Source organism: Perissodus microlepis, chromosome 15, assembly GCF_051167445.1.
Source record: "Perissodus microlepis isolate ML-2025 ecotype Zambia chromosome 15, ASM5116744v1, whole genome shotgun sequence".
Lineage (NCBI taxonomy): Eukaryota > Metazoa > Chordata > Actinopteri > Cichliformes > Cichlidae > Perissodus > Perissodus microlepis.
In genome coordinates, this window is record NC_140475.1 from 15,934,748 (window position 1) to 15,947,679 (window position 12,932).

General features: G+C 38.2%; 1 protein-coding gene across 6 annotated transcripts in view; it reads left to right on the forward strand.

The window, feature by feature from the left end:
- The window catches only part of lama2 (laminin, alpha 2), a 206,565-nt gene that overhangs the window by 132,665 nt on the left and 60,968 nt on the right, over nucleotides 1–12,932 (forward strand). For all 6 annotated transcript variants that reach the window (XM_084954250.1, XM_084954246.1, XM_084954248.1 and 3 more), the window contains 6 exons: nucleotides 1,641–1,784; nucleotides 6,835–7,011; nucleotides 7,336–7,521; nucleotides 7,712–7,830; nucleotides 8,040–8,157; nucleotides 9,806–9,958. In XM_084954250.1, the coding sequence (XP_084810376.1) occupies nucleotides 1,641–1,784; nucleotides 6,835–7,011; nucleotides 7,336–7,521; nucleotides 7,712–7,830; nucleotides 8,040–8,157; nucleotides 9,806–9,958 (897 nt within the window). The remainder of the gene's footprint in view (nucleotides 1–1,640; nucleotides 1,785–6,834; nucleotides 7,012–7,335; nucleotides 7,522–7,711; nucleotides 7,831–8,039; nucleotides 8,158–9,805; nucleotides 9,959–12,932) is intronic.

The window sequence follows — 12,932 nt, forward strand, 5'->3', positions numbered from 1 at the left end:
TTACAAAAGGGAAACAGTAGAGTTCTGAAAGAAAGAAAACCATCAACCTATCAAAATGTGATCGATGCCTTCACTTTTGACAGAAGCAACAGAATACAGAATGAGAAACAGGCACATTCTGTGCGCTCGGATTCAGCCAAATGTATTGGATGAGATTACATCATTCCACAGAACAGTGATCATAAATATACAGCTAAGTAGCCAGGGAGCTTTTCAGAGGGGTAAGAATGGGAAATACTTACCACACATTTGTTACATTCTTTTGTTACAGCATTTAAAGTAATAAAATAGCATTGTAAAGAATTATTGCTCTGAAATATTTCCGATACGTGTCCTTGTTATAGAAGCTGCTCTGCTGCCTGTCTGGTAAGCAGTGCAAAAGGTGCAGTGCAGGATTATCAATGATGGATAACAGTTTGTTCCATGACCTCCTCTCAACCACAGCTTAAAAAGTGTCCAATTTGCAGCCAATCACAGAGCTCCCCTGATCAGTTTATTTGGTCTGTTGGTCACACAAGCTTTGATGTTGCTCCACCAGCAGACCACAGCTAAGTACACTGCGCTATCCACAACTTACTAATAACTGCTACCACTAACTACTAATAAAATATCTCCAACACCAACGTGGAATATCATACCTGAGCTGTATTCCACTTTCTGAAGATTAAAGACAGTAAGACATACAAGAGATCAGTGTGTCAGCAGTGAAGGAAAACAACACTAACGACTTTGGGTACAGTTTTTTTTTAAAAAGTAAGGAAGTACAGTATATAGTGCATTTAGGTTAACAATTGTTGGGAATCTGAAGAACAATATAAGGAAATAAAACTGTCACTGTGCACCTACCTTTGGGACTGTACAGGGACTGAATAAAGTATAATACAGTTATGAGCATTAGTTACAGTAATTCAAATGTGGGTATGTGTGGATTTTTAGGTATTGCTGTATGTGAGCTTGCAGTGGGATTTCCTCCCAAAAAAGAACTGTTGTTGATTATGATAAACAGCCCCCAATAGTGACATAATGATTTACTTTTAATGAAGAAATCCTAACGTTGTCCTCGCTTCCTGACTATACCTTCCCACTCTTCCCTCCTCTGTCCTTTCTCACTAAACTGCAGGACTTTTTGACAGAACTCAACATTAATTGGATGATGTTGTGTTGACAGCACTGTAACTTTCCTTTGCAGAGAGAAGGCTTAATGCACAGCCCTGTCCACAATTCCATTTTAGACCAGTCAAGTCTCAGCTTATTTACTCACAATGTAAACAGTCGGTCCAGATTCTTATTGCCACCCCAGTGAAGCCAAGACACCAAATGCATTTCCTGGCAAGCATATAAACTAATCAGTTAAACTTTTTATGACATCTAAGAAGATATTAATCATTAAATTGCTGTAAACACATAACTAGGGCTACTTCTGGACTGCTACTTTTATCTGAAGGGTTTAGACTTTCAGCCGTGCTGACATGTTCTGGAGTGAGACACTAGATCCCAAGAGTACTATTAGGCTAAATGTGCTTTATAGCCTCAAGCAGAAAAGAGTCATTTAAAGTATTTCCTAAAGAAATGTTTTCATTTAAAGTATGCATAGAAAGACTGGCTCAAAGGTTGCTTTAATTTGCTGTGTCACATTTTAGGAAAATGTGGAGGGAGACTACTGCGATCACTGTAAGCCCGACACGTTTGGGTTATCCCTACGAAACCCGCTGGGCTGCAGCAGGTGTTACTGTTACGGATTGACCCACTTCTGCACAGAGGCGCAAGGACTTATCAGGATGTGGGTAAGTAAACGTATGTGTTTTTGAAATGTTTAACAGATGAAAAGACAAAGAAAGTTTAATTTCAAGTCAACTCTGAAACATTTGGAGGATTTTGATAGCAGTGTTTTATTTTGTTCCCAAAAACTTTCTAAAAAATGAAGTAACCAACAAAAGCAAAATATTGCTGTATATTACTTAAAATGCTGGTGATGTCACTAGTGACTTTAAAGCTAATATTATGGTCTGTATCCTTGTTCACTTATGAGCTGTTTTGCCTGTAGTGTGTCAGAAAAGAGGACGTAGACAGTCGTTTTCTACACTGCCTATTTGATTTACACGCTGTCTACACTAGCTTACTTGCTGAGATAACTCATTTGGCAGCCGGCTGCCTGCAACTGCCTCTGCATTATACGAGCGTTGCCAAGTAGACTCCATGTCCTTTGCTCATTATGTACAGATGATCTGCAGCTTTTATGAACATTTAATCTTAGCAGATTTGATTGCACCTAATTTTGCTCAGTGAAAAACCAAACATAGTTTTTTTTTGCCAGTAATCATAAGCATTGTTTAATGATTTTCTCCTGTACTGCAGATGGAATTAACAATGTTATAAAAAGACAGACACCTCCAATGATTAAACAAGGTTAAGGGCTTTTATAGCAGCTCTGATAGCTGTGTCTTTTTGAAGACTGTGGATGCTGCATTGTTTGATGCACTTACGAAAAGTGGGTATCAATACAAGGGATAACAATTACAACCTGATGGGGGCAAAACAAAAAAGCGATGGACCAACAAAACCCGTGTGGTGTTCACAACAAAAGTTTCGCCTCACATTGGTTTGCAGAAACAAGAAGTCCTGCAGTTGTAAATCCCTCTGCTGCCCACTGTTCACAGGCTATTAAATGAGTTAATAGGTGTCTGTAGGTTCTCAGTCACAGGAGACTTAAATGTTTGAGTTGAAGCCATCTGGACTTCTTGAGGTTCTAGAAGATTTTTCACATCACACCTGAAACTTCTTCAGTTCTGGCAGCTGATACGGAGATATGTGAGCAGTTAGGATCACATGGGTCAAGATGTGAGTGTGCGTTCAATGATGGTTGTTCCAGGTGAGCATAGATGTCTTGTTGTACTCCTCTCTTAACCGTCTGTCTTCTTTGACCAAAATGTCAACACCTGTATCCTCAAAGGAATGTCCCTTCTCTTTTGAGAGCAGATATTCACTTAGTATTCACAGATTTGCCTCTCTGGATAGACTTTGTTGTCATTGCAACCTGTGTAGAAAGTATTGAGTTATTAAATTAGCAAGCTACCTAAAGACTAACATTGGCATTCATAGCTGTTAATGTGTCTAAAATGTATGAAGTTGTTTTAACAATGAAAAGATGAGATTTCCTACACTGTCAACATAATCAAGGAACTTTTCCTGCTGTTCAGTCATCCATTGTACATGTTTTAGAGAACATAAACATAGGCGTGAAAATGACATGTAGGAACTTGAAGTCAAAAACAGAGGTCTTATAGATTTAGAAAGACACTCGGGAAGTTTACAATTAGTTGTTGAGGAAAGAGTGTTTTGAATAAGGCCCCTTTATTGTAGAAATGGTTGCAATCAGCAATAAACTGCCGTTTCCGTGGTAACCCGTAGAGTTTTAGGAGGGTGGCGAGAGGCCTCATTTGAACAACAACCATTGACTTCATTTATTGTTGACTGGGAGGGTGGACAGACAGAAAGAGAGAAAAAAAATGGAGAGTTTATTGGAAAGAGGGAGATTTTTTCTGAACCACTGAATCGTGAGATTACACTGAGTGAAGTGGGATATATACACACACACTATGAGTGGACACTATGCACACACACACTATGCAAACACAGTACACATGAATTAATGCACACTCTTGAAAACTCACACTACATCGGATTACATAGAGGTTTTACGTACATACAACTTGCTGCACACAACTTTTTTTGAGGAAACTAGAAGTGTTAGATGGGTGAATATTTAATGAAGATTTGCACCAGCATAAAACTGTAAAAGCTTTTACCTTTATGTGGAATTTCCCTTATCTGTGGGAAAACTAGGAATATTAAAGCACCAGATAGAAGAAAGAAAACATTGTAAATATCTGAAAAAACAAAAGTCTAGTGCTTGCTTTAAGTCTGTAGGTAAACTGTAAAGATAATGCATTGATTATATATATTATATACAAACTTTGTGATTTTTAAAGAGGTCTTGAACACAGGTCTTTTTACAAAAGTTTTCCTTTAGACATGAGATGCCTTTTCACTCATTTTCAGTCCAGTCCTTGGAATGTTGTTTGACTGTAAAGCCACTTGATGCTCAAAGGATCAACAACTGTTGTGGCTAGCTGTAACAGACATCTTTAAAAACTTATAATCAATTTTACTAGCAGCCTTTTGCTAAAACATGCCTAAGATAGCACAGTTTGGCAGGCATAAAAACACATTTCTGCACCAACAAAGGTGATTCCCAAAGTGCTGTTAGATGAAAACTTGGCATATCGCAACATGGTATGCAGTCTCCTTAAAAATGTCACAAAACTGGACAAAAAAAGAGGACAAAAGAAGAAGCAGACCTAAAAAACTGCCACGGGTGCTGACGCAGACGTGTGAAGTGGTGAGGAGTGTAGACCCAAGTGCAGGCACTGACGACTGAGTAGCTGTGAGTGAGTTTTATTTACAGCGGGGGAACGAAATGCAAACAAAGGCAGAGCATCTTAAAGTCATGAACTTGGGAAATAGAAAGAAATTTAGAGACATGGGACATGAGATATAGATCTGGTCCTTCAGTTGATCCACTGATGATCTAGAAGCTATTCTTAGGAAGGAAAGCTGAGATACAAGAACTGGGCAGAAAATCGGTGGCAGCAGGTCTTATAAAGTGATGAATCCAAATTTTACATTTTTGGTTCAAATCATTGTATATCTGCAGAAGGACATGAGAGAGGTACAACAGTGAGTCTCTACAGCGATCTGTAATACCCTGTCATGCTTCGGCCTGCATTTCAGGCAATGGAGTCAGGGTTTTTGTCAAAATTGATAGAATCATGAATGCAGAAAAGTGCTGTCAGAGTTGGTGGTACCATTGGCAGTTATCCCAAACACTCTGCCAATACAGCAAAATCCTATCTGGATAGAAAAACACATAATGGAACACAATCAGTCATGGATTGGCCTCCCTAGAGCCTAACCCCAACCCCTAACTGAGACTGGAGCAGAAGGTAGTCAACCTTCCAAGAAGAGCTTTGAATTTCCTTCAAGAAGCGTGGCGAACTATTCCTGAAGACTACTTACCAAACATAGCTAAAATTGCACAAACTCAGTTTATATAGTGCTTTAATACAATATTTAAATTTATGTTTGCACGTGTTTCAATAAATTTCTCATTTTCCTAGCAAAATCTAAAGAAATGAGGGGTGGCTCAAGACTTTTGCATGACTATACATATTGTAATATAGATAGACTGCTACCTGTGACATGCTGGCATTAGGGTTTGGCCTGCCTCATTCGCCGTGACACACTAAACACTCAGATTAGAGCATTAAAAAGAAAAACATTCTTAATGATACGCTGTTACTTAAACAGATATATGAAGGCAGCAGTTTAATGTGTTTTATATCTGATGAGGTCTGTATTTACACATTGTTCAATGACAGTACGGAACTCTTATTTTTTTACTAATTTTTTACCATTAATTTGATAGAAATCCATTACTCTATATTAATGTATGCCATAGTAATAAGTAATAATAACTTATGAGTAACAGTTAAGTAAGAAGCGAGCAGTTTCCCATTTCATGTGTGACTACCTCACTTATACAGGCAATATTCCTAGTATATCCATGCTTTAGTAACTTAATAGATTCCAGAAAATCTGTGCACCAAACCAAAAAAAACCCTTCCATAATGCCTCAATATTACTCACGCAATATCCACATATCAACACTTCTGGACAGATGGATCTTTTTTTTAAAGTGTTTCACTGAACCACAATCCACAGTCAATAATAAACTGTGATATTATTCGAGTAGTATTGAAATATATACACATAAAATGAGAGATGGAGAGAATGGAAATGAAAGGGGTAACTGAAATATTATATCAAAGAGAAAGCTTGGCACATCAGATTTAAATTATATCTAGAATGTAAAGGAACAAAGTTTGATCACTAAGAGAAGAAATTTTAAAATTATCAATTTACTGAAGAAAGAAACAGGAAAAAAGGAGATTTCTTCTTATTGTTGTTTTTTTTTTTTTAATGAATAATCTGTTAATGTGTCGATTAAACACATTTTTGAGAGTGAAGGTGTTCCCTTGTACAAGACATAGTGTGAACACGGTAAAGAAATTGTTCTTAATGCATTTAGGTTCAGAGCGGGAGTAAAGGTCATTGTTATATCACAGATAAGTCTTCACCTACTTCAAAGGACGAGAAGTACGCCAAGAACTATTCAATCTCATTTGAAGGATTCTCTAAAAAACTCCCATCATGTTTCAATCAAGTGTGTGTGCAGGAAGTGCCTCCGTTTGGACCGTTTTGGAGGCCAAATTACAAGACGGCAAACAGAAAAAAAAAAATAAGAGAAGCTGAAATTTTGTCTGGGCATCTCAGACAAAAGCCATTTGAAATGGCAAAAAGATCAAAAGATGGTGATGAAAGAGCTTTGCTTGAGTCAGCATCGTCAGGAGGTGAAGAAAGTATGTGGATAAACAAGACAAGAAACACCACTCTGTCCAGTTATTGTTACACATTCTGTTCACTCGTATACTAGAGGCTACGTAATGAAATTGCTGCTGAACACAGACTCCTTCACTGCTCGTTAGAAAGTTTTTAACATGTTCACATTCTTTAGGCTTATGCCATTGAAAATAACTGTTGTACATATTCTAAGTACTTGTATTATGCTATTTAATTTTCTAATAAACAGTACAATCAGGTACGCTAACAGTATGAACAGAAAACAGGATTATTCTCTTAAACGATATCTTTTGGCGTTATTCTGCTGGGTTTCACAGGCTACTGCATTAATATTGTCATGGTTGTGTATCCCAGTTGACACTGAAGCCGGAGCAGACGGTGCTCCCCTTGGTGGATAAATCCAACGCCGTGGAGACGAGAACAGGAGTTAGCTTCCAACATCCTGAGATCATCGTTCATGCAGAACTTATCACCTCCACTCTGTCTGAACCCTACTACTGGAAACTGCCTGAGCAGTTCAAAGGCTCTATGGTAGGAAATATCACAGTGGTTTTTTTTGTTTTTTGTTTTTTTTTATTGTTCGTATCATCTTGGATTTTACTGTGGTATTTACAAGATAGTGTGTATAGTGATAGACGCTAACAAACATCATGTCTTTCCAAATATAATTGCAAAACTGATGTCACACCTGCCATTCATTAGGATAATGTACATTCGTATATTGCGTACAGATCCATTGTCTTGCATGCATGTAAGACAAAACGGCAAGATATTCATAGAGAATCTCAAAAGTAATGCTCAAAAATCTAATAAGTACAATGTTGGTGATTGTTTTGTGTCATTGTTTTTCTTAAGATCACAGCATATGGGGGGCAGCTGAAATATGCTGTGTACTATGAGGCCAGAGAAGAAACTGGTCCTTCCTCCTATGAGCCTCAGGTCATTATTAAAGGTGGTCCTAACCACAACATGGTGATGACACGCCACATAACAGGACTCCAGATTGGTCAGCTCACCCGCCATGAGATTGACATGACAGAGGTACAGTAATGGTTTAGAGGTGATAAGGAAATTCATAGTAGTAGTAGCAGCAGTAGAAGTAAATACTGTAGGAGTAATTTAAAATTGTTTATTTTACTCCATGCAAACAGGGTTTCTTAAACTGAGTGCAGTGATGATGTTGATTGTTCATCATGTGTGTGTGCATGTGTGTGTGTGTGCGTGCGTGCAGCATGATTGGAAATTTGCAGATGGTCGGACTATGACTCGAGAGGACTTTATGGACATTTTGTTCTATGTGGACTACATCCTAATTAAGGCATCACACGGCAACTTGATGAGACAAAGCCGGTAACACACACACACACACACACACAGAACAACTTAATCCTGCATCTCCACACATTGGGACAATGGCTAAATAAACATTACTTTTGTAAAAGTCTTCAGGTGCAATAATGCAATTTTTTAAAATCTATTTTTTTACTTTACTTTTTTAGAGTTTTGTTCATTAAACTTATAAATTCAAAGATTCTTTTTTTTCTTTTTTTTTCTCCCAGTATTTCAGAGATCAGTCTGACAGTGGCCGAGGAGGGCATACCAACCAAAGAAAGCGAGAAAGCCCACCAGATAGAGAAGTGTGATTGTCCAATTGGATACTCTGGACTTTCCTGTGAGGTGGGGACACAATTAAATACCTGCATGCATTCACACATGACACCACACATCTGAAGACCAAATATCTGCAAAAGTCTTGTAAAAGAAGCTCAGTAAATATATACAGCTTACAGATGGTGGGTATAGTGCTCCATAGTATTTGCAAGTAACAGTTTTTTTTTAAATTAATCATTTAAAATTTAAAAACAGGTGAAACTTGGAGACTATCTCATATAGAAAAGATTCGAGGACATCTCTCTAAAATGAGGCAGCATGGTTTGCAAAGTATCTGAACAAACCAAAAGACTTATTGAACAATGTCCTTTGGACAGATGAGCGGAGATATTAGATTGTTCTTTTTTTTTGCTTCTGCCTGGGGATGAAACGTTTTTTAGCTGGGTCCTGTAACCCAATATGAGTTGTGTGTTGAAATTAATTGAGTGCAGCTGAGAAAAAGCATGCAACATTAAAACGAATGAAAAAAGACAAAAAAAAAGTACGATAGTGTGAGATTCTTACAAAAAAAATCACAAGAAAAACTGTTTAAATTAATAAAAGTTCAACATTAATCACAGAGTGAGCTGAACTGGCTGCTTCCTTCAGAGCTTGGAAGAATTTTTTTTTTCCTGCTTCTCTCACAATGAGAAAGAATGAGGGGAAAAAATGGGCGCACAGACATGGCTTTCAGTACTATCTCAAAAGTTTCTAATTTACATTTAGTTCAGCATTTTAAGCCTGTCGGTGCCTTTCAGACCCTCCTGTTTTTTTATTCTGTTTTTTATTCTTTTACTTTGGTTAGTCAGGATTAAGCCTCACTGAGCATCTCCTCCACTCAGTTGCGATTTTGTCCAAGCAAATGACTTTCAGCTGCATCCAGCTCCTTTGCTTAAGCCACAGAAATCTTATAGCTGTGACTCAATCTTTAGTCTAATGAGGATTTTGAAGACACAGCTTATGATACACTGACACGACAGTTCTGGCTAATTCTGCTAGGCAGCAGTGCCCGAAAGTCGTTTAGGCATTATTGTGTTAATCTTAAAGGTATACAATGTCTTCTGGCAAACTTTTAACTGTGTTCTTCAACTTCTGTTTCACTTTGTTGGATTTTATTAGTTGTTCAGAGCACATATTTTCTGGAAAAAAATAACTTAAAAGCTACAGATACTATTAAAAATGGCATCTAAACTTAAAATGCTGACAGATGGCCATTTCTATTTGTAGCTGCCGACGTTGTTAATAAAGTATTTTTAAACAGGCGTTTAGTGCTAGCACAGGGAACAGATGGCTCTTTAAATGGACTCCATTAATTATTACTGAGCAGGAGAGAGAGGAAGAGAGAGTTACCTTGCATGTGTGTGTCTGTATGTGTGTGTATGAATGGATGCAGTTTTGTGTGTGTGTGTGCATTTGGCAGGTACATGAGGGTGTGTGCCTGTGTTCAAAAGTTACTGAAGGGAGACACCTTTGTGTGTGCGGGAAAAAAAAGAGAGCGGTCAACAACTGCCCAGAGAAGTAATGATTGGGGATTATTATGTGAGTGTGTTCCAGTGCCAGGCACAGTTTGATGTTACCGTGGGAACGCACGCTCCATCAAACCTGTAAAAGTCTACTTCTATTTTTAATCTTTGTCTCTGATCTAAATCTTCGCTCCCATTATCTCTCCGTGCAGGAGTGTGCTGCAGGATTCTACCGTCTTCGCAGTGGTTTCCTGGCATCTGCTCCAGCGTCCAGAGTGCCCACGGCTACAGGCATGGGCAGCTGTGTTCAGTGTCAGTGCAGTGGGCACTCCTCATCTTGTGACCCTGAGACATCCATATGCCAGGTAACTGTGTGTGTGTGTGTGTGTGTGTGTGTGTGTGTGTGTGTGTGTGTGTATGTGTGTGTGTGTGTGTGTGTGTGTGTGTGTGTGTGGGCATTCTACCGCTGGAGACCATCCTAGAGCCATATGCTGAGCAGTTTCTGGAGGAAAGAGGTGGATGAGGGTGCCATATAGGTGTGTAGGTGTGTGTTGGAAAGGATGTCTGGTACTGTAATTAGCCCTGCAATAATTAACGACCTCCAGCTTTCTCATATTTTATGTAATTTCCTCTTCTCTGGATCTCACCCAAAGTTATGTCTGAATATTTTTTTCAAGCAAGGGCTATTAGTTACAAGTAGTTACTGTATATAATGCTATGGCTGTATGACAGAAAACAGTGGTTGGAGACAAAGTTATTGCAACTTTGTGTAATAAACATACAATCTTGTTGCCTTTGAAATGGTTTGTTTCAATGATAGAAACCAGGTCTGCAAGTGGTCAGTTGCCATCAGACTGACTTTAGCAATCTAAGGGCATAAGACAGAGTCAGACTCCTGTCTCTTTGTGATTGAATATAAGAATTGCATTGCATGTGTTTCTGATTAACTGTGCTAAATTTTCAAAAATTCCTCCACATAAAGTGACATAGTTGGTGCAGGACTGCGATTTAGCTGCAAAATGACAAAATGAGTATGCACCGATGAGTTAAACTCATCGGTGCATGCTGGCTTCGACTGTAACCTGTTGGCAGTCTGTCTACATTAAAAAACACTTTCTCAAGTTGCAGTCTGAGTAAGACCGTGATCATTTGGAGACAGGTTGGGTACCATCGAGTGACCTGTGCAATCCTTGCATTCGAAAGTGGTCTCCACAGTTACTTGCAATCAGTTTCCAGTGGGGAAAAAATTCAGTACCATCACCAGACACTGATTTTTGTGAGTCGTAAGGAAGTCGCTGTTGTATTTTTATTCTAGCGTGAGTCATCAAAGGAGATTTATAACATGATCTTGGGCAGTATTGATAAAATTATAGGTTTATGTTAGTTAACATATTATCAATGGCTTGCTGTAAATAGATGTTCAATATTTATTGAAATGGGTTTAGTTCCTCAAACTGTGTTGTATTTACCTATGTTAGATCAGGGAACTGCATAGTGTGTTGCTGGACCGATCAGTCCCCATATTCTGCGAAAATACACACGCTCATATGCATGCCCCCAGTGTGAAACCAAATAGTTTTTTAAACCTTATTTAGTTAATTTCAGTATTATTTACTCGGATACATAACAGTACACATTTTTGTTCATCATGTAGTCAGAAATTTCTGCAAATTTGCTCATAAAAATCCAAAACCTTTTCTTTCACTTTCAGATTTTAATGTAAGTTATCTACCACACTGAGGTGACAAGAAACGTGTGCACACAGACAAACCATTTGACTTAAACAGCTAGTGTTTTGATACTCTTCTCCTAATCGCCTGCTTTGACAGGTTATACTCAGAGTATTGTTTGTTTGTTGAAGTTACAACTTCTTACTTAATTTCTTACATGTTCTCCATTTCTGTTAATCTAATGGCACCTTAACGTGTTGGCACCATGTCAGAATTAGCACCTTGGCCACTTTTCTGTGAAAGTGATTTATGTACTATTAGTAACTATTAGTCTCATTAAGTTAAAATACATTTCAGTGCAATCTGGGTGATACTGTAAATATTGTGTACTACACCGAGTACCCTGACTCTCCGTTTATCACTACTAAAAGTATGTTTGAGTAAAGCGATGAAGTTAATGTAAAAATGAATCGTACTTGAATGGTAGGATGCTAAATGTAATATCAACAGCTTTCCAAACAAATGGGGGTGGTTGAATTCTCATGGAGCCTTGTATACCCTTTTGCATCTTACTTGCAACTGTTCGTGGCAGCTGGCTGTCATCCCAGAGCATGTTTATGCCTCAGGTTTGTGTCCAGTGCAGCTCAATTTTTGTTCCGAAAAGTTTGCTTGACATGCTTAAGGACATACAAACAGGACAACTGAAAGAGTCAGCTAAAACAGTGTTTTCATTCCAATTTGTTTAGGTTGTAATGCATCAATGTATTTGTTGCCCACTGTCATTTTAAAGGAAAATTGTACTGCTTTCATTCTTAAAGGAACAATAATTCCCTTCCAAATATGGATTTAAACCACAAATCCTAAACATTCAACATAAATGCATGGATAATAATGGTAATTATACAAATTCTGTCCTTGCTCAGCTTAATATTCCAACTTTAAACCCTAAGTGTGTGGTTATGTACTGACTTTTTTGCCACTTTCAGTTTCTTATACTGTCTAATTTTTGTCAGTTTCTCCATTTTCTTCCATGACTTTCATCTCTGCCTTTCTTCTGCATTCCTTGTGTTGTTCCTCCTTCTGCCACTCCTCCAATTTATCTTTTTTCTCCTCATTCACATCCCCTAAATTCCTGTTCTCCTTTCCCTAGTTATATATTTATTCCTCTGTTGTCTTCTTTCATCTTCTTGCCCGTCTTTTGTTTCTAGTTTTCTCATTTTTCGTTTTCCCCAATCCTCCTTAACACCTCCTTGGTTTTACCAATTTGTTTTTCTCTCTCTTTCTTTTTTTTTACTACTTCACACCCTCTTCCTCTCTGCCTTCCAGACGTTTTTTTCCTTGCCCATTTCTATCTTGCTCTCCATAGCAGCAGCATCATTAGCATTTTCTAACCGAGCGGGCTAAATTGAAAATGCTAAACGAGTTTCTGTGGTAATTAGAGGTAACGAGGAACACAGGAAGTTAATGGAAATGACTTGCCTCGTTAAGAGGCGACTTCCTGTTGTACTGATTGAAGTTCCTATTTATAACAAACAATTCGAACACATAGGACAGGACCCTGGGGATATGAAAGAGAGAGGTGCGTGTTTGTGTACAATATGTATTGCCGTTTAAATTGTGTGCGTTAAAATGATTGAGCTCACAGTGAGTGTTTGAGGGTGGAGGTGGA